Source organism: Mizuhopecten yessoensis, unplaced genomic scaffold (genome assembly GCF_002113885.1).
Source record: "Mizuhopecten yessoensis strain PY_sf001 unplaced genomic scaffold, ASM211388v2 scaffold9409, whole genome shotgun sequence".
Taxonomy (NCBI): domain Eukaryota; kingdom Metazoa; phylum Mollusca; class Bivalvia; order Pectinida; family Pectinidae; genus Mizuhopecten; species Mizuhopecten yessoensis.
In genome coordinates this window covers 396219-419289 of record NW_018408033.1, presented here as the reverse complement: position 1 = coordinate 419289, position 23071 = coordinate 396219, and the positions used below count along the sequence as shown (strand labels likewise).

General features: G+C 36.6%; 1 protein-coding gene across 1 annotated transcript; it reads right to left on the bottom strand.

The window, feature by feature from the left end:
- On the bottom strand, positions 1-23071 carry LOC110458033 (filamin-A-like). Its single transcript, XM_021509576.1, has 20 exons — positions 22634-23071; positions 17729-17924; positions 17101-17166; positions 16477-16690; positions 15041-15152; positions 14091-14278; positions 13470-13625; positions 12835-12966; positions 12008-12143; positions 11560-11697; positions 10842-11015; positions 9728-9871; positions 9438-9563; positions 8985-9131; positions 7919-8023; positions 7570-7755; positions 6361-6642; positions 4633-4782; positions 2852-3019; positions 1-2303 (listed from the first exon to the last, which is right to left on the bottom strand). Exons 1-20 carry the CDS (start codon positions 22956-22958, stop codon positions 2062-2064), a joined length of 3387 nt encoding a protein of 1128 aa, XP_021365251.1. The 5' UTR covers positions 22959-23071; the 3' UTR covers positions 1-2061.

Genomic DNA, 23071 nt, shown 5'->3' with positions numbered 1-23071 from the left:
TGTAACATTATTTTAGTCCCCTTTAAGGTTACAGTTGTGAGATTTATACCATGGGGAGCAATGCAGGCCTATTAGGCCTCTTGTTTTTAGATTTCAAAATGTTGATGCAAGATCAACTATTATTTGTAGTAATCCTGATATGACGTTGTGCATGTCACCCATACGTACGCGTTTACACTCAACGTCTTTTTCTCATTCAGAATTCGAATATTTTTGAAGTCATCTAAGAGGAAACACAAGATTAATGATTCATGTACATTATAAAAATTATACATGAGAGAGTACATTTTCACTGATTTCAGATTACTTCTCAAATCAAAAAGGGAAAAATAACAGAATCGCAAATGTATTGCTTGCAACAGATTTTAATTAGAGTAAAATGGTTTTATCAAGTTAAAATCATAACACTCGCATGCACATATACTTTCAAATATTGGCATAACTGTTACACTCCCATCCATTCTGTATAATGTATGCTAAATACAAACACTTTGATAATTGCATAACTTCTTACAGTCATACGACTTTATAATAAGGAAATAATTGTACACGACTTGTTCTGATAAGTCCATTATTGTACAAGTACTTTTTTGTATATTTATCCGGAAAACTAATTATAATGGGGAAACTGTTTTCCCCCTATTGAAACTATAAGTACACTAGTATACTCGGATTGGAACTAAATTGAACATTATTTTGTACTTTTATTAAAAACGAAAGCATAGTTCATGTATTGGAACTAATTAGTACCTAATTGTATACTTGTATTATCATTAATAGGAAAAATAGCATTGTACATGTACGGGAACTAATAAAACCATCATTGTTAAGGTATTGGTTGGTTGTACAGAGTTATTTACAGAGTGGGTTGATGTGATTGTACATATAATATCTATCACATTATCTGATACCTTGTTAAATCCATTCCCTGCTATGAAACTGGAGTTCAAAATCTTGATAAACATTTTTCTCTGGCTATTGTGTTTAGCATCTGTGACGTATACAAAATGAATTTAATGAAAACAAATACAACAAATATTAGGAAATCATAAACCTCGCTGAATAATTGAATGGTATATACCATTCCCCAATATACCTCGATGTATATGTACTATACTGTTTGATATAATTCTCCATGAGTGTCCGTAGTGTAAGGTTCTACATTGTATATATACATTGTAACACTTTCAGAATTTTCGCCTTTGCCATGTATTTCGGCATTTTTAGTATTTCAGTACTTGGAAGCATTATGGGTATATTTTAGGTATCAAACAAGCTTTGACTTTTCCGCAGATACCATAAATACCATCAGTGAGATCAAAATAAAGAAACAAAAACGTGTAAAAAATAAATATTAAAAAATCCTCTTCTATGAACCCGTGTCCATTGTTAACAGTTTTACCTGTCACACCTTTTATTCAGTTCATTCGATTATATAAAATATGAATATATTCAATATTCAACTTACTCTGATAAATATGCACATATATAATCAGAGTAATACACATATCGTGTGTGTTATACAAATGGTGTACATATACCTACATTAATATTCACAACAACAAGATAGGTATTCACACAATACAATAAAATGCATTTTCTTATCATACCCCTCTTTAGTGGCTATATTATTGTAGCCATTTTGTCACTGATTCAAATATGCAAAAAGTAAATTAAATGTGAATACTTAAACTCCTGTAAGGAATGATATTGCAAAAAGTTACGTGTACAAACTATTATTGTGAAAATAAATATGAACTGTATTGCAACCATGACTTAGTCTGATAAACTTAATGCCGTTAAAATAATGTCAATTATAAATGTAAATCTTTCTACATGATATACAACATACAGCACGGAAGAATTACCACAATTACTTATAGAATTTGACTCAGGAAGACATTGGTAAGAGGAAATCTTCTAGAGAAGGCTTTTCTGGAAATTATACTGAAATATAATTGCACCAAATAAGGTATTATAGTAGCTTCACAACTGTTGTTAATTTCATCTTGTTGTCACCGGTATTCTGTTTCCATATTCCGTGTAATTTGATAACTTGCTCTAAACCTCTTCTAGCCATTCATATCCTGTGTGCATATCTATAGACACACCTTTCTCTGTCTCCAAATATCTCTGTAGCTCCTCCCGAGTCTCAAAGACGTTCACATAAAAAGGACTACCGGTCACGTGATGGCCAGACCATCTGACAATAAGGTCATACTGACCGGGCTCCGATGGGTCATATCGACACAGAATGGTACGATCATTTTGTCGCTCACGTTCCATGTCCACTTTAAATGCTCCTACAATGATAGACAGAAAAGGTTTCAACCCATGTGTGCGATGCTCCTACAATGATAGACAGAAAAGGTTTCAACCCATGTGTGTGATGCTCCTACAATGATAGACAGAAAGGGTTTCAACCCATGTGTGTGATGCTCCTACAATGATAGACAGAAAAGATTTCAAACCATGTGTGTGATACAGTGTTGAATACTATTCTATTTGAGCTTTTCGTTGTTGTTTCCTTTTTGGCTTGTTTTGAGTTATTGCAACAACTAAGGCCATACATGTATGAAGATTGGTGCCTAGGAAGACAGCGCATTGGGTGCAGCAGATCCATTGCGTCCCTCAAGCTCCCCTCCCCTCCCTTCCCCCAGAGGAAACAGAAGAAATCAACAGGTGGTCCCCCTTACGATAACATGTGGTCAAATGCAGTTGGACTGTTCTTTCCCCGAATCTGCAGGGAATTACGATTTTCGTACGGTTGATAGCAAATGTAAACACAGAAAGGAATATCATAACATTATCACATATCTGATATTAGCATATTCCTCTTCACTATTCATACCTTTTGGGCCCCTGATCCGTACCGCCAACTGGCCAGCCCCAGCTCCATATGTTTCCACGAGGAACTTGCTCTCAAATGATTGAATCAATCCATCCTGTATTCCTGGACCATACACACGGACTTTCCGAGGGTCGGGCGGTTCCCCCACCGGGATGGTGAATGGGCTTCCTGTCATATATCAACAGTTGTAAATTGTGCAAATGGAAATATTTTGTTTTGATTCTTCAAAACGTATATCATTGTAGAAAGTTTTGCGTTCAATATTGCAATATGGATGTCTCTCAGTAACTCATTGTGTCAACTTGAACATATTTGTTTTACAGATGTAATAAATACTGAACTAGCTAAACTTTTCAACACCACGAATTATCATTTCAGAGCAGATTTCAAATTGCTAATTCATTTACATTACTGCAAGCAGATCTCTTTCAAAATATACCATTCTCATAATTCAAAGTGATACACGGCTGTTGATAAGATTCAAATAACATTTAGCAAAATTATGGGAATGAAAGACATTGTAAATTTTTATTCAATGCTAGCGTGCTTTCGTCATATCGAGATCAGTGAATTTTTTAACAATCACCTTAACAACTAATATGACATAATGATTCAAATAGCATTTATCATAGTTATTGGAATGTTAGACATTACATTGTATAAATGAATATAATCTTTCAATACTATTATGCTTTCACCGTATTGAGATTAACCAAAATGACACATGCAATAGTACATTGTATGATGTCTCCATTGGTAACTCTCGGACTATTTCTATATATGTGTATCTACAGCATGTCATGAAATATGTTTGTTAGAAATTAGGTTGCATTCCGATACCAATCTTCACAGACGTGTTTTACTTCTTAAAGTTACATCTTTAACTACATATCATGGCCAATCAAATTCTAGTTTATCGACTTCCGCATGCAAACTTAACCTCCTTAATACGAATAGTCCATTCCTCCTGTGCTTCATAGATTTGTCAGGGTCGTTCGCGAGTTTTAGAAATGTTGTGCAAAAAGATCTTTCAATATTCATACGAAAGGAATTACTTTCGTCATCATGCGATTTATCTGTCATAGTCAGGTCACTTAAGCGATTGAACATCATGCGATTACCGAAGGAGATTCTCTGATGTTCATTACCGCCAATTGTCTCTAAATATGCAGATCTCCAATCTTTAATTGGCCAAAGCAACAAATCGTGTTCAAGACACATTGGCAGATTTATGCACGACAACCTGTTTTTTCTTAAGAAAATGATATCATTGTTTGCAGAGAGATGTCAGTCCAGCCAATCCTTATGCATGTGAAAATCGCAAAAAGACTTTCTTGGCGTTGCAATAGATGTTTATTGCATTCCATATATAGTAATATTTAACCGTCATACTGTCTAAATTGGCTTTGTGGTCGTTTTTGATTATTTAAGACGTAAGCTGTGGTGTATCAGTACATACGTGCATTTCCTGACTAACTTGCCAAAAGTAAATCAATTGATTACATATATGTATCTCTATAATAAGTGTGCTACTATAAGTAAGTATTTGGTCTTTGTGTACATATTTAGGTTGAATTCAGTCATACTTCCGTGTTTAATTGTAAGTAAAGCTTACACTAACTTGATTTTAGTTATATTTCCTCCCGCGAGTTTTCTCTGTTTCTTACAACTATTATATAGCAATCCTCCGGTGCCACATTTTTCTCATTGATTAAAGGACACACATCGGACTATAGTTATCGTACGTGTAGGCCCTGATATCACACATCAATATTTCATACCTGGAACATGTTCTCCATCAAAACTGATTGAAAGACTATGTCTACACGCCTCTGTAGGAAACAATCTCAAGGTGAAGATACCGTTTTGCTGGTCCAAAATATCACAGCGAGCTGGCTGTAACACTCCGCTCATTTCTGCTGCCACCTCACCTGTGATAGAAATATAAAACAAATTGGAAATTCTTTTATATGATTTATTGAGAGGAGATCAAAATGTTTTTTGTCGCAACAGTGACAAAAGAATCAAAATGGATAGGAGCTGAGTGGGTGGATAACTAATATAGAATAAAATGCTGTGTGATTAAATTATTTACTCATCAGGAAGATTTGGGGGTTATGCATCCTAATCGTCTTCCATTACACTGGGGTTATCACAGTTCTTGCTATGTGACTCGGGTAATACTGGATTACCTCGGGGCGCAACGCAAACATTAGTTATAACTGTAAAAGTGGAAACTTTCGCGTGTGGAAACATTTGCATTGTGACGCTTTGACGCTGATTGCGATTCGGAAATGTTCATGTTGACACTGGCTCTGAGTATATATTAATTATTGCATATATATAATCATTATATATTGTGAATGAATATTTTCGAGCTAATTTACTCACTGCAAAAAAACGCAAATATTACCACATGGCAATACTTTCCCGTTTAACATTGATATGACGTAACTGAGTATCTCGATTACGCTTATGAGAAAAGAGATAGATAAATCCATTAATAGCCTCTTATGACTTGTCTGCGAAGCAATGTAAATGTTAGCCAAGCCAAGTATCGAAAGAGGAAACTTGGCATACATATCTGTAACAGTAATAGCGACAACGTATGTGGGCGGTTCGTTGTCGGTGTATAAGGAAACATGGTTGGAGATTCAATCGCTGGTCAGAAGCAGCATAAAACACCGGGTTACTGAGAATATTCTTAAATTGGGAGATTGAGAAACTCGATGATTATCCAGAAGAGAATGAAATAAATAATTTTGTAGTAGGGCAGAGGCAAAATAAACATGGATAAGGGTAAAACAATATATCTGGTAGGTCGGTATGGTAAAATGAAAGTGGAAGAGTGGTTAAGTAAATGTTTGTAAAGTCTAAAGGTAAAGATTAGAGGGACAAAGAGACAAGGAAGTAGAAAGAATGTAGAAGAGAAATTTACACGGATAGATAAATATCGCCCTTAATTCTGCTTTCTTAAGCAGATGATGGCATTTTGGGAAACCATGATTAAGCAAATGTTTTTCTTTACAACTGACATTATCCGCCTCAAGCAATTATACAATGAAACACGCTAGGTCAATTCCTTGAATAAATTCCTATTGAAATAATGTGAATCCCATTTGATGCTAGAGAAATAAAATATGTTAAACGTTCTTACACCATGGTTATTCGTTTATGGCGTTACCTCCCCCTAACTTCCGTTTGGATATTACTAATGCACAGTTGGTTCAGGACACTTCCGTTGACCAGATTGCCCGGTCGGTTAGAGAAACATTATTACAATATGTACTGCAGGGTCCTAATCCTGGTCTAATCTTTAAACCCCACTGAATTACTTACATCCAGAATACTATTATTGATTATATTTCGTTTATTTCGTTTAAGTCCCACAGTATATGGGATTTCTTTTCAAAGATCAGAAATGACTTATCAAAGCTATAGTCAAGCATTGTTCCAGTTTTAGGCAGTGGTACGGGGATCGTTACGAAAATTATTTTTTGTAACTTTACCGTATCCAGCAGAGGTCGTGTTCACTATGACGCGGAGCTCCTGACCCACGAATCCGCCCTTGAGTCCACGACCTATGACCTTCACCTTTCCCCCAGCTCCTCTATGGGACACAGATAACTTGTACGGTACGTTGATCAATTTCGTTCCTGACCAGTAGATGTAGAGAAGGTAAGCTCCAGGGGAGGGGGCGGTGTAGTGACAGCGGTACCGGTCATACTTCAGGGCCGACATTTGAACCGTTGGGTTGGACCTTACGCCCTGCATCTCCACCTTTGGCACACCTGTATGTGAACGTTAAGTTGACACTTGAATGAATGATAATTAACTTATCTAAATGTTTGTCGTACTTAACGGGGGGAGACCCAAGGATGGTCCGGTATATAGGGATGTGAACCCAATATTGTTAAAGGGACTTTAGTTACTTTGATTGCGCAGTTGCTTTCCATCATCGGTTACAGAGCTCTGTTGTACATGTGCTGGCTGCGATATTGGCTCGAGGCCTATTGCAGATATGCCTTGACTCGCAAGCTAGCATAACCGGGAGTCACACAAACTCTAAGTTGTAGGCTGATGCGAGCAAAGAGTAGCGGTATACCCCTGACAAATCACTATGTAATTCAAATAGAAATGTAAACTTCTTTATGCCAAATTTCCTAAAGCTGTATGTGTCAAAGTTATTTGTGCTCCAATCATCATATCAGTTTTTGCATCAGCTGAACAAAGATGAGTTTAATTTGCAAGAAGCGTAATGACTCAGATACTTCCAGTTAACTCTCCGTATTTGTAGGCTATTTGTATGAATCACGATTTCGTTATGTTTTGACAGATCTTTTGCAGCATATGCGGTATCTTATTTAGTAACCCGAAACATTCCGTGAAAGTTCAAATGCAATTGAAAAAAAACTATATTATTTTCATTCTGTATAAATTCTCAGGAACTTGACGATCTATTTTCTTACCTACTGTATAATGCAGACAGTCTAATTTCTTTTCCAGAAACTGTCTCATTTTTATTAGTACATTATTCACTTTCTGCATTCTGAACAAGTTTTTTTTTTTAACTAAATGCTTAACAACCTTCACATTTGTGACCCAATTCTCACTAAAAGTAATACCAGTTCACTTATCTAGACGGAACACATACACATCTTGCTTGTAATGTGTTGCTGTATTACAGTGTAGTATAATTCATTATTTAATAGACATACCGGGGCCAGCAAGTTTCCCGTCGATCATGAATGCCATCCGAACTCCCGCACGACCTTCTGTGATTCCTTTCCCTGTTACCTTGACCTTAGTGTGGTCGATTGGGAGTATGGGTCCCGGACAGTAGGAGAGAATTGGGGAAGAGTCCAGAGGGACGTTTGACCAGTAGAGGTGTATGTAATGATCACCTGAAAGCAAGACGTCATCAACATATATATCTGTATAATTAAACTGTTTTAGTTAAATGCTGACAGGAAAACAAGAGAATATCGAAATGCAAACGAAACAGTAATTCGAAATCACTTGTTTGTAATATCATGTACATGTTTATCAACATGTATCCAGACTTACCTTCCTCTATGGCTTTGAAGCTGACAGCAACTTCGTCTTCATCAGGTTGGTCTAGCTTCACGGGAAGCTTGCCACTAGGGGCCAGCACCTCCGCATTAAAGGATCCTGGATATTATAAAGGGGGAGAAAATTGTAAACATTCCGGGAAGAAGCCAAACGTTTTCTCGGACTTACAGTCTTAGGAATGAAATATAATGCAAATTCATGTAGAAGCAGACATCTTAATTTGCATGTACCGTTATATTCTACATATATTCTGCAGGATATACAGTCTTAAACGTGAAAATGCTCCATGTTTGCTATGTGATGAAGCAAGCAATTTGACGAAATGTTTTTGAAAAGCCATCAAAAGGGAGAGATATGCGATATTGTTTCAATTATAAACAAAAGCACAACACAGTTAAAGAAGTTTAATCATCAAAAGTATGCATGAAATATAGGCGCATATAACTGTAACTGTATTATATTTTTGTAGAGTACTCTAGTGGAAATTAATTATTGAGTTTTATTTTGATTAGCAGATACCCGAAGGCAATATAACGTAGTGGGCAATACACAAGAATTTACAGTGGATTTGTTATTCGAATAACCATTACAGGTAGTACATAGGCACTTGTTAACATGTATAGTGCAACGAAGTCAGAAAATGATTATCGAAACTGAATAGCTCCAGCGGAATATATATTAGTATATCCGTCTTTACTTAAGTAAGTTAGGATACGTATTACACCTCAAGACATACAAGGGTGCCAAACAAAAGAAAAGAGAAAAATGAACAGAAAATACAGAAACGCAGTTTTGACGTCAGAACTTTTCGTAACGAGGTAGGGTGCCTCAAGTACAGCCTTTCAGTACAGCAAGACAGTATTATTCAAGTCCATAACGTGTTCTCATATTGCAGATGGTCTCTTAATACATGTTCATTTAATTTGAAAATAACTGCAATGTGGAGTTTTACATAGACAGACTGATAGTTTTAAATCATGTACTAGACTGATACGGTTATTTTCTTAAGGTCTCTGTTAAAATTCCTACAATGCTGTGTTTGTGTTTATATTTTACATACCTGGGCCTGCTTCGCTGATGTCGAAGTGGAGGGTGGTGTCAGTCCCACACACCAAAGCTAAATAGTCATTCTCATCCTTATCCCCACTCAGATCGTCCTTCAACCTCACCTTTGACCTGTCTGTAATCTTTGCATTGAAGGGGCTTCCTGTAACAGCGACAGGTGATATAATTCATTTAATTGGGTGATGTATCTATTTTAACACCAGAGTGGAACGTATTTTGCACCCCACTGTGTTTTCCATAGATTATTTCATCTTAAGCAATAAATACATAGTACTAAATCGACCGACTAAAATTATTCTGATTCTAGACATTGGATATTGCTTGTTTTCCTGGGCGACCCATGTCGTTACACAAAACTATGACCGTACAGACACTCGTCTAAAGACAAAAACCATCGACACACATAGTGTTACTGTTACAGTAAATACCCCAGTCTGTAGACACTTACCAGGAACGCATACATCATTCCACAGAACTGTAATGGCATAGACCCCTGTCTGTGCCGGTGTATATGAGAATTGGTATGCCGTGGGTCCTACTTCCTCCCATCTCGTATCTACCTTTGCATCTCCCGCTGAAAGTTTAAAATAAATACAACAGCCAGTCAATTTAAGCCAATATGATTTTTTTTTCATTTTTTTTATAATTATTAAAAAAGGAGTAGGGAAAGAAGACATCGACTTAGAAGGAGAAAATGGTACGAACAACATTTTAAAGGCCAGGAAGAAGTGTATTTACCTTGGATGTTGACTGCTATGTTCCCTCCGAGATCGCCAGCGTTCACGGTAAATCTGGACTCCTTCCCACACAGGCCTCGAGAGATTCCTTCACCAGTTACTGTTATCTGACCAGGGTCCACCACATCCACCAATTTCGGACATCCTGTACAATTGTTGTTACTTCCACAATTACACGCATTTAATTTAAGGCTCATTTCAACGTTATGGAAGATGCAAATACCTTTAAATCTTTTTTCAAGAGTTATGACTAAATTGATTGGTTTTATAAGAAAACGAATGCTAGTCTGTCCTAGATATGGTTTATATCTCTTCATAGACACAACCAATACCACATGATATGTCATTGTTAACGGAACCAGACGTGCTGTTGATAGCTTCTTGGTGAAAGTTGTTTAGATTGTATGAGTAATTTTGTGTCGATAAATATTTCAGAAATATGACAAATTGTTATACTTAATAGGAATTTTAAACGAAAAATGAATACTTCAAAAGTATACGAACAAAAGAGAGAACAATCTCTTCACTTCAAACTGCAGATAAAGCAAGCCGTCATGACAGGGCGCAATGGCCTTATTCTTTATAGAGACGAAGGGCTCAAGAACTTTCGCAAATATACGATCCGATATTAAGATAAACCTATCAGAACCGTCTTATTGATTTGGTTGTTATTTGGTTCTTGAATTACACCCAAAGCTTATATGTGCTTATAACGAAACCAAATGGATTTATCATTTTTATTGGAACTCGTCAAATCATTCCACTGGTCAATTTTTCATTGTTTCACAGACAGCTTAACCGAAATGTTGATATATATATAACATAATCATTGCGGCCAGTTCCATTCCAATACTTCAAAAATTACTAGCCTGATTCTCCTGTGAAATAGTGTTTTGCTCTAATAATTTTGATGTGTAATGTAAGACAAGTACTAAGCAATAATCTCGCACCTCGTCGATGTTTCTTCTTTCTGGAACCTCCCGGTGCAGCCAATAATACAACCAGACACTACCATTTTGTTATAACCTCGAGTGCAAATTACGACAAGAGTCACTAGTACTCATTCCAGGAAGACATGGGACTCATATTGAGTCTAAACAAACATTAGTGTTTACCTGTAATAGTAGTGCCATTAAAAGCAGCATTCATGAAGTATGATCCTGGACATGTAGGGACAAACGTGATCGACCAATTCCCGTCATCCTGCTTGGTGACATCGCAAGTAGACGGCTTACCGAGATGTGTGACTGTTGCCGAGACCTTGCCCGTTCCGGCGTCAGTTACATCAACTGTTGAGAGAGGCAAGACGTAAGAGTGTATCCATCTTAAACAGGATTGATATGAAAGGTCAGGAATTTAACTACAATTACAGCACTAAATAAGATACTTGAAAACAATTATCCACAATGCCATGCAACATAATATTTATTCAGTTTTTTTCTACAACTGTGTAGTATGTTTTCATACTCTTATTTATCACTCTTGTTGGCACAGATGGAAGCGCATATGATGTTTTAATGTTGGGGGATCTTGGAGTTTCATGAGAAAACACCCGTGGTTGGGCAGGTGAACCAATACCTTTCCACTCCGATTGGGGAATCAAACCAACGCCGCCGTTCCAAAAGAAGATTGTGTTTTCCATTATGCTACCATTGCTCTCTCATTATTGATCATGGCATTGTTCTTTAACGATCCTTATACTTCCAATGACACATGGCAACACCATTCATTGTTCCTCGCCCAATAACAGTAACAGATAAACCCTCATCCACCACGCTACGCCCATTCACCATTACACTCAACAATCTCGAATACAACGCCCCGCCCACTCACCATGACAAACAACAACCTCGTCTACAACGCCTCGTCCCTGCACGGAGAGCCACACTTTCTGCGGGTCATATGCATCAAAGTTAACCGGTGAGTTGGGAACTTCCTCCCCGTCAATGTAGACTTGCACGACCCACAGACCTTGACAATCCAAAATAGAAAAGTGATAACTTGATATTGGAAATGTGTATATTATTTTTGACATGATTCAATTAAAGATGTGAACATAATCCCACACGAGTAATTTGTAAGTGTATTTAAAACCAATTACGAACTTTGATTAAATAAAATTGCTCTGAAAAACTGTTATATAATGAAAGTACAACTATCATTATTTCAACACGGTTTTATTTTTAACATTTAGAAATGTCTATATTTGCATTTGCATTTTTTTCATTGGTTCGGACTGGAAATTTGGCGTTCTTGTGATATTAACGTAAAATTATCTTACCGACATGTTTTGGGCGGAAGTTAGCTACATGAAGTCCATCCTCCTGATTTTCCTCTGCTGGAAGAGGATAGACTTGACCGTCTGGCGAATGACTTTCAAGGGAGATAACACCATATTTGGTGTCACTAACTTCTACCTAAATGAAAAACCACACTATTTAGTACTGTGATTACCAAGGAAAACGATATCAGTAAGTAATTAGTTAAACATAAGTTATCCGAAACCCCGGACAATATGTCTGATTTTAGATTGTAGGCGATCGTGCTTGTTTAATGTTCGACCTAGCATTCCCCCTTTTAACTAGTTACATGTACTTCAAATTCAATGTTGTGAGTTTTTTTGTTTTTGAAAAAGCGACCTTTCTTGACCTTAGACAAATCAAGCCCAACAAATGTTTTTTTATCATCTTTTGGGAAACTGTAACCTTTTAATGGACGACGCTAAATATCAACACCCCCATTTTTGCCCATCCACATACCAAGACTAAACATCGTGCGAGATCATTTATGTTGGTCAAGTATAGACATCTGGGTAAAGGAATTACTATTTTTTTGGTTACTGTGACCTTGACATTTGACGAACCGCACTGACAATCAATGGGGTTCAGCTTCGGCCCTGGGTATATATATTTATGTTTATTTTTTCTTGAGATTAACACAAATTCCAAATAGGATTTTTTTTAATTACATATTTGGACAGACTATTATTTCTATGAAATTTCATTTCAATATTAGTGGTATTCACTAGGATGGGCGACTCCCATTATCATAATAAGCAACGTCCTAATTCACTCTATAAATACTATTAGGATTAGTAGAGAGAATTACCTGTATTTGGTGTTTACTGCCGACTATACAGTCTGTAGAAGTGGTCAACACCCGGACTTTGGACATGTCAGCCTTAACAACGAATTTCACCGGACATCCACTGACCAGGACTTTGTTGTAGTGAACTGATATCTACGTTGAAAAAAACGGTCTTATTGACTTATCGAACAAACATCAGTGTTTTCACAGAAACGTTTAGTAAACGTATTCCAAGACGCGTCTTTGATTAAATAAAAACTTTTTTATTTGTAATTTTATTCTGTCCTTTTTTCTAATTCTACATATGCATTTTATTAGTACATTTATAAAAGAGATTAAAAAAGTTATAAAATTTCGATATAAAATTAAAAAAAAATATCTTGTACACCGTCTAGGGAATAGACACTCTCCCTTCTCTGGTAAATACTAATATAGCCAGCCAACTCAACATTTACTTAAGCTTAAACAGCAATGCTGGATTTCGTTAGATTCATACAATATCTTATATATTATATCATATATCTTATATACTAGCTAAAACCTTTTATACATCTTTTGTAGTTAAAGAAACTATCTTACATGATATAGATAATATTTTATATAATCTGATTGAATACAAGTCGATGCCATATGCTCTACAATGGACATAATGGTACCTGATACTCTCCAGCCTCACGTGGTGTAAACCTGCATTTTGCACGTTGTTCAATCCACTGAACATCAACATCCATTCGGCTCTTAGGACCCTTAACTTCCACTTCCACCTTGTCAGTTTTAAGTGTCCGATCCGACGCTTCTATGCTGAAGGACGTCTTTGTGACGCCAACAGGATAAAAATCAGTGATTGGCTGATTACAATGTTATGAGAGGGAAATTTAGCGGGTTGATAGCAATACAAAATCTGACCACTTTGGTCACACTTTTCAGAAGCATACATGTCAAGCAAGTATATATATATATGGTTTGGGCTGTTGCTTTTATCTGTATATTTCAATGTAAGACATGAACATAGGACATTCCGCAATAAGACTAAGAAGACACATAAGCGGGTGTCTGTGTTGCACAATCGGATTGGCTTTCTGTTCTAAGGGATACGAAAGATACATTTATTTATCTACTGCCCTCGTTGCAACTTTAATAACCTGTAATTTGTTTCTCTTGTCTGCTCTTAGCATTTCAAAACCATTTTTCGTTATTCTGATACTGATTGCCGTTCGTGTCGTCGACTTTGGTGTCTTTGACTTGGCGTGTCTTGAAACAAAATCAAACAAACATACCTGAATCCCTGTTCTGACATTATTGAGATCGGCTGTGACCTTGACCTTGTCTTGGTCACTTTTTGATGGCGTCACCTGTTGAAATCTGGCGACGTAAGTCATCATTGTGAGGTGATCGAGGCTGGGGTCCGACATTTCACTGGCTTTAAGTAGGGGCTCGACACCAAGTTCTTTACCTCCGGCGATAGCTAATAAATGAGAGGAATTAGGACATCTGGACGTTTGTTAAGGGAGACATATCTAATACTGATTCGTCTTAAATCATCCTGTCTTTACTATGTACAACGTCAAAGATGTATTGGTGAAATTCAAATGTGCATCGCTCTCAGAATGTTCTTCACATCTATGTGAACTGTAGAAATTGCAAAATTCTCAGTTAGATCTTGACCTGATGTAACTTTAAACAAGCATCACTCAGAGATATTCAGTGCACTTCAATTACGTTACCATGACATTCAACAATTACATGTCAAAGGGCGAGTTATTATAATATGGTCTGGTATGCAGCTTTTAAACCACTTTTAAAGGACCTTATAATACACGCATTAGGTGTGTAGTCAATGGCGACTGAAATGAGGCCATCGTGACCTTAACCTCAAGGTCTAAGGTAAAATTACCTATACAGTGTTTTCACTGAAATGTCTGCGCCGTAATTTTTAACCCAATATTGGCGATATATTGAGGAATACATTGTTCTTGCATCACCAACAGGAAGATGTGCCGTGCATCGTTAAAAGGTCAACGTGACCACAACAACCTGATCACAAAATAGCAAGCAATGTAATAAGCTGGTTATGTAGCCAATAATTTACCCTCCATAGAACCAAAGGCGTTGAGAAGCAAACTATATAGTTGATAGAGTAAAGTTTGCTGTTGGTTTTATTTTGTTTAACTTCCTACTTATAGTCTGTTACTTTGTCATTGCAATGCAGACAGAAAATGGCGCCTACCTTTTTCCCAGTTACCGACGTGATCATTGAGGTCAAGCTTGGGCCAGCCCGGGATCTCTCCGCCCAGTGATTGGACAACGCTACACATGTGACGCCCATCATTCCAGTCAGTCTGTTAATTCGTACATGAAAAAAAGAAATGTCTTACTCTAATAAATAATAATCATATTGATTTTTCAGTAATAATTATGTGATGGTTTATCCAAAATCTTCACTAAAAAACCCAAAGGATATATCTAAATGATTTCAATATGTATCTCTTATTGACAAGGGAAAATATAGTTCACCACCAAAAACTTTTTTTTTCACTTGTCATCCATACGACACCTCACTGATAAAGAAAAATCTCTCCATGTTATTTAGTTTTGGTAGTCAATGAGAGATTCGTCTATATAATTATCGATATGCATGTACTTACTTACTACACATAGTAGGTTTATATTAGTTATTATGAAATTTACACAATTTTCCACAGATTGTTGGACTAAATAACAAACTTGCCTAGTCCTTTTATTTTTCAATTTTGATTTTTCACAACCTAAATAATCTTAACGAATGAAATAACAAAATAGCTCAGGGAATATTTTAAGGCCCGTGTGTGGGTTACCCCCTCGTCGGGGATCACCATTTTAGCCTCCCCACAAACAGCTTGTATTGTTACTCTTTAAAACTAGGACAAGCCCCTATAAGAATGGTACGGTCATTCTCATCTTCGCTTGCCAGGGGCTACGATCCGGTACGATCTATTTACTACTCGGTAGGAAGACCGGATCCTTCCGAATCGTAACCCTTGGCTAGCGACGATGGGTCATTCCAAATATAAAATCCTTTGTTAAGACACATTTTAAAACTAAAATTGAAAATTGAAATCTAGGAATGTCATTTAAATATAAGTAAGTAAAAAGAAATATAGTGAATTAACATAAAATACCATTAAGACTAATACACACATGGAACTTGTTGACCAACATTGAAATATTTCAATCTCGCGTTTTGTACTGATACCTTTAAGTATGTAACAAATATTATGAGTAAGAATATTCTTTATTTGTGTATACAGTATTATGTTTAGATTATGCATATATTGTTATGTTTTAAGCTCTTCCTGCGTCTTGCATGTACGTACCCGCTTTATCATCGAAATTAACTACAATTAGGAAAAAGAATATATGTGTCCTTGGATATTTTTCCCTTAACAATCTAAAAATAAAACGTTTTTTACATGTCTTAGTTAGTTATGTGGTCCTTAACTGCCCATCAACGCAAGTGGTCAGTGTTTTACGTCCTATTAACAGCTATGGTCATTTAAGGACGTGCCAGGTTCTGTGGTGGAGGAAAGCCGGGGTTCCCGTAGAAAAAACACCGACCTACGGCCAGTACCTGAAGGTCGATGCAATCTAATAACAAGTGTTTTACTGTAAATGTCTATTACCTACCGTTAGATTGGTAATGGTGGTCGTGCGCAGTTGTTTACACACCCAGTTCAGTGTGTCATAATAACCAGGGGACTCGACCTTGACAAAGTAGGACAGGTAGGTCATGGCCGACAACTCGTCAAGGTCACCACTGGCAAAGTTTTCAGGGGAGATAACCCGAGGTATGTTCAATTTTTCCTTGGCGAGCACCATTGCACTCCGACAATTCTCTACCCTGAAATTACAACACTGATTTCAACGATTTCAAACGAAAGACTGTATCCTCCTTTTTATCCGAATATAAGAAGCAGCTAGGAGCGAGTAAGACTTACCGAGTCGGTGCCAACTTTTTTTTAAACTGTTTTTATTTTTACAGTAACAGAGCCTTATATATTATATATGTATGTGTCTTTTGAAACCCCTGCATAATTGGGTAAATAAACAAAACCAATACACTCTCACCCTTGTTTACTGAAGTAATTCTATAATCATTGATTTATCTTAAGCTGGCATTCATAGTCAGTATCAGTGCCAACCAGTTGAAGCAGTTTATTATTTATGACAATAATCACGACACAAAATACAGGAAATAATAGTAGTGTATCTGTTTAGCAATATATAACAATTTTCTAAATAGTATTTCACCTGTTTTTGCTGTGAAGTTTCCTCCAGTTTGGACTAGTACCTGGCTTGAGGCGCTCTATCAAGGCACTGCAAATAACCAAGCAACGATTATTAATTGAATTAACATAATTCTTTTATAACGTCTTCATAATAATTAAAAACCAAATTATCAAAATGGAGATCAAGATCTCTCAAACAGACTCAAATTTTTAACTTACGCAATTAATTTTGAAGTTCAAATATATACTTTGTGTCGGTATTAGCGACATAGTTTCCTGGAATTTACGTCAGAAATGGTTATGGCTGTCGCATATGTCACATGAAACGTTTATCATTACCAGAACACCTAGTTCCAGGGATTCGTGATGTCTTTCCTTTTGGCTTGGTATCCATTTCGTTCCAGCTGGGTTTTATTCCTTCGACTTTCGATTCATATTCTGTCCTAATAACTTGATTTCCTGTTTTGGTTAAATCATTTCGATCTTGATTCAGCTTGTCCCAGACACAGCTATCATGGTATGTCAGTAGAGGACAATATCCCGTACAATTAGATTATTCACCCCTGAAGACACATTTGAACTCTTCCAATTCAAAGGTTGGTAAAGTTCATTATAACATTTCAGGGGTGCATGTTATTCAATATACTTACTGAAGAGCTATCCCATCCTCCCAATCTTTGGTGAAGTTGTTGATTTCCAAGTCTGGGATAGCCAGGCGGAACCAGTTCAGCATGAGCTTTTTTGGTGGGGACTTGGTTTTGCGATTTGAAATCTGGTAGCGCACGATGAGATGCCATATTAGACCAAGGATGAGTTTAAGATTGCCGTTTACGACGTCCTCGTTACCTGTAAACAATAACGTCAAAACTTCAGCAGATGTTAAAAGATAAAACAGAAACAAATGTACCACTGTTTAATACACAAGGGCATTAAGTTAACGTACAGTAGATAAAAAAAATATACAAAACTGAGACATTAATACAAAATATAACACGAAATAATACCCTACCCGACTATACATGTCCTATTCTTGCAGTCCATTTACGTGTAGTGTATAGTAGTATATAAGGAGACACTTTAATTTTATGGAATTAATGGACCACCGACGCAAACTCAACATGCGTCATTTCCGGATCGAATTGATCATATTAGGCGAATGATGTCCGGAATATAAAACAATTTACAATATACTAATTATATTTCATATAAAAACTGCAACAGGAAACCTGCGTTTTGTGAAACCCGATGCAACCCAAAACACACGTATGAGATCTATCTGGGTGTCAGACAAGACAGGTAAAATACGAAGGTTTCTCTAAAGGGTTACGTCAGCTGGAATATGAGGTTTTGCATATTAATGAAAACTTTAGGTGCATTGTTCGTGACGCTTGGTAGTTTAACATTGACGAGAGCAAAGTAAAATGGCATAGTGGTCATAAGATTCGTTATTCAAACATGTATTAACCTGCTATAGCATTAGGTGAAGAAAGTTTGTTTTTTTAAGTGAATAATATCTTAGATGTGCATTTAGCTTCATATTTCAAACTTTTGTAGCTCCAACATTTCCCCCTCCCTCCAACATCATCGATATTTTAGTTTATGTAATCAAAAACAATATTTTTCGGTGTAGAAAAATGTATTACCTTTCCATTTAAACGATCGCTACCTCAACCAAGACAAAGGGAATCTTAACGATGAAAATAAACCAACAGATTTTTTTTATATTTTTTATATATTATGACTTTATTTATTATCTAATAAAGTATTTAAAAAGTGATAAAGCTGTGTGTCTTATATTTGAACGTTTAACTGTCACAGCAAAATATCGGGTCAATGATGAGCTGGTCGGGTTTTTTTTCTGTTAACCTCCGACGTGTCCCCCCAGATACATCTGATATAAGCCTGTTGTTAAATTAGTTTGACCGGAAGGGATACCATTCTACCGTGTAAAGGTTATGATATTTCAGTGACGTCATCGTCCATGGACACCATCCTCATATATCCGTAGTTGTTACAAGGATAAAAACTCGCTATCAAACACTTCTGCTGTTGATAGATCTGGTGTGTGTTTAATATGCTTCTTAATGCAAACATAGTACGTTCGTTGTTTACTAGTTCGAGATAGTACGATAATAAATCAAAAGATTTACGGCACGACTCTAAAGTTCGACTGTCAAGTAGTTTCTCGGAATAGCTGGCGACGTACACTATTTGTACAGAACGTGTTGAGTGGCTATATCTCTTGGCTTAAGCAAGAAATACTACATTTTATCACGATCGAATGTGTTGTCCCACTTTGCACATTACCAGGAAGTTTAAAACAAAGCTTTCGGTTTGATATCTATTATATATTTAATCATATTAAGATATAGGGGATTTAAAAATTCAATATTTAATGATAGACTTTCCTTACTGCTTGTACCACCATTTTGATAGAATATTTCTGTTTCGCCTCTTACACGTAATTTTAGTAAAATCTATACATTGGCGAAAGCAGCAATATTATAGATTTTTGCGATAACAAACAAATACATGTAACTTTTGGTAAAATCGACAATTCTATTGCAAAATCAACAATTATACAGATTTTCTAGATAATGAACAATTTATGACAGGTGACTACGTATATATGAAAAAGCTTCACAGCATGCCCGTTTATTAGATGATTATTTGCATATATCATCTTATTTTTTTCGTTTTTATTAAGGTACTGATTTATGTGTTGAATTGGTGAAGCAATTTTTTTTTTTTAAATCTCTGTTCTTTTCCACAAGCTTAACTTTCAATCTCTCTTTTAGTAAACCCCATGTTACCCCTTCCTTCGGCCGTGTAGCGCTGTATGCCCCTCTTTGCACACATGTTCGTTCTTCCTTACATGATAATGAAGACAATTTTCAAAAAGAATCAACCAGAAGTCGCAATTCCATCCACATGTCAACATAGATGTCATGACGTAGCGACAACCGGATAAAATCTGCGCGTGAACAGATCAGGATTTAAGAATTCATTGACACCTTAATACTATGTGGTTCTGTTTTCTTTTCATTTTAGTTACTTTAAGCAATTCTTAATTCTGATGATGTGTTACCATACTGAAAGACTACCAGACGTACATAAACTATAGTGTCTATACATAACGAAAAATTTCCTTCGGTTAGTGTTCAATCTAGCTTTTCTTTCCTTCCTTCCTTCCTTTCTTTACTCGTTCATCTCTTTTCTGTTCATACATACATACTTTTATTTTATTTTCCATATTTATAACTGCGTATTCTCATACTGTTCTATGTATTTTTGTTGTGACATTAAACACAAAAGCCCTAAGCAATAAATCGAACAATCAAACATAATTGTAAGAAATTTCGACATCTATACATGTGTATACTCATTGAAATGATGTACCCGGACGAGCGTGCCAGCGGCTGTATAGCTGTAATGGTACTGATCTATAGACGTTTGGCGGGATTTGTTGTTTATCAATGGCTTAATTTCATGATACTAACGGAACTTATGTAGAGTATCATGGTCACTTTATACTACATGACCTTACTATACGTATTTTGTTACAGTATAGTATCTGACCTTATCACAAATATCATATATGACTACCTATACCCGTCCTCATATGACCCTATCTGCTGCGAGGACGCTAAAACCCCGAACAAACATACATATACCGTTGTTATTGCATCGGTGAATAAAACAGGTTTAGATGATCATTAAGATCATGTAGTTTTCATCTACAGTGCAGAGTGTTCGCAGCAGCAATGGTTTTGGCCGAGATCCCACAGGCGCAACCGGACAGATGGCTTCCTGGAACGGACAGCTGGGTAGATAGCATCAGTAAAAGGCCAGTGGACAAATTATATCACTGAAGCTATTTATTCATAGATTTTAAGTTGTCCATATTTCTGTATGCTGTTGGCAATATGTCTAGACTATTGAGATTTGGAGGTTTATCGCATGGCATCGATCGTGACAAATACTTAATCCTTCCATAACGATTCTAGTGAATTGTTTACCACTTACAAAGGATATAAAACTGTTATACATGTATTTTTTCGGGTTTTTAGTTTTATTTATTTTTATATAAATGATGGTGCCTACATGATAGTTTTGGCTGAGAGCGTTATCTCGCTGAAATCTCATTACCGGACTGGTAGCATGATATACCTTGCCTGGTCACATGTATGAGTCTGATGACGGGCTAATAAAATGCCACTACATCGTCTGGAAAGAAACTTATTATCAATACAGGTGCTTTCTGTAGATGCATCGACATGGCCGATCCGCGACACAATATAAAAATCTTCATACCGTTGCTTCTGCATTTTAAAATTAATACAACTTCTTAGTATGAATAATGTTAGACAGCTATCCAATTTAGGAAAATATTTATATTTAGCATTTAAGAGGCGTTAATTTAAGGTTTATGTATTGTGGTGTTTCATCTGTAATGTGTTAATTAAGTATTGTTATATGCACATTATTGAACGATGTATTATGTATATGATGTGACTCTCCTGTCTATTCTAATTATGATTGAACCTATAAGCCGAAGGGGTTTTGGCTAATAAAGAATGAATGAGAATGAATGATGGCGATATTTTTTCTAACACATCTTGGTTAACGTTGTTTGTTTATTTGTTGTTTAGCGTCCTCTGTGACATTGTTTTCTTTGATTTCTGGTTTGACGTCGTAGCAACAGCTAAGGTCATATGAAGACGGCTGCCTAGGGAGACACAACCGAAAGACAGAGTAGGGAAGTGAGAATAGGTAAGATTAAGACCCCAAAGTGATGCAATGAGAGAAGCAGATCAATTTTGGTATCTTTGGTATCCTCTTAGCAGACAGAGAAGAAAAACCTCCGATTCTGTTGCGACTCCCACACGAGTCGGCTCTAACTACATGCGGGGGTTTCGCCACAGTTTAACGTTCGGCTTTCGCCCTCCCTAATGAGGGCACGTTTTTCCTGACAGCGATTATCATTAAACAATTTAATATTATGCATAGTAATTAACTATGTAAGGCGAAATAAACACCGGTCGCATATGGTTTATTCCAGCGAAGGGCGAAAGTACCTTCAACAACAACACTACCTGTTAACTTATGTCGAGTCAAGAACATAAGTATCCAGTCGCAATCACAAAAATATCACCCTGAAAATATATATTCACTCACACAAAGACATAAGAACCCAGTCACAATGAACCAAAATATCAACCTTAAATATATATTCACTCACACAAAGACGTAAGTAGTCAGTCACAAACCTCTCCAATAAATTGAGGTTTACTGTCAAACTAAAGTAAAAACGTATGTAATCTCCCTAATATTAAATATCTCATCACAATAAAAGTTTCTAGTCACACTAAATACAAAAAAACATTTTAAAATACAACTATCAAATCACACTAAAACAAAATACAAAGTCACACTAAACACTTGTACTAGTAATACTAAAACAGGAATAAGCAGTCCTGTTATTTGGGTACACGCGTGCAGTGCATTATCGGGTACATGTACAATGTATGCAAGTAGACTGCCATGTGACATACCTATGTTGACAAGTTTCACGTTGTCCTCGGTGATGGCGGTCAAGGCCAGGGAGACGTTGGCCAGACGCTGTATCTGTCCTTGGGGTTTACTGTAAACACGACCGATCTTCTTAAACTGGAGTGTCTCCACCAGGGCGACGAGGTGAACTCCATCACATAAATCTGTCCGTAAGTCAGTCAGTGAACGACCACTATACTGACTTAACTGTTCATTTACCCAGTTTGTAAACGTTGATTGTTGTATCTCCACCCAGCGGTCTGTTCCCGGGGGGTTGGAAACCGCCCCGTTAGTAAAACCGTTAACCTGGGTTTGTTGTGCGCTCATTTTACTACTGGGGATCGTCCATTTCCTGTCCAATCTTAGCAGGTCTGTGGTAAACAGGTACGCAGCTATTGATTAAACCTTATCACATTACTGTAACATACAGGTGTAAATAC

Excerpts from the sequence above, each read along its gene's own strand:
- LOC110458033 (XM_021509576.1), bottom strand. The coding sequence starts at position 22,958 with ATGAGCGCACAACAAACCCAGGTTAACGGTTTTACTAACGGGGCGGTT. Across the intron at positions 11,698-12,007 it reads CTTCCGCCCAAAACATGTCG|GTCTGTGGGTCGTGCAAGTC; the intron begins GTAAGATAATTT and ends TGGATTGTCAAG. Across the intron at positions 7,756-7,918 it reads CTTCAAAGCCATAGAGGAAG|GTGATCATTACATACACCTC; the intron begins GTAAGTCTGGAT and ends TCTTGCTTTCAG.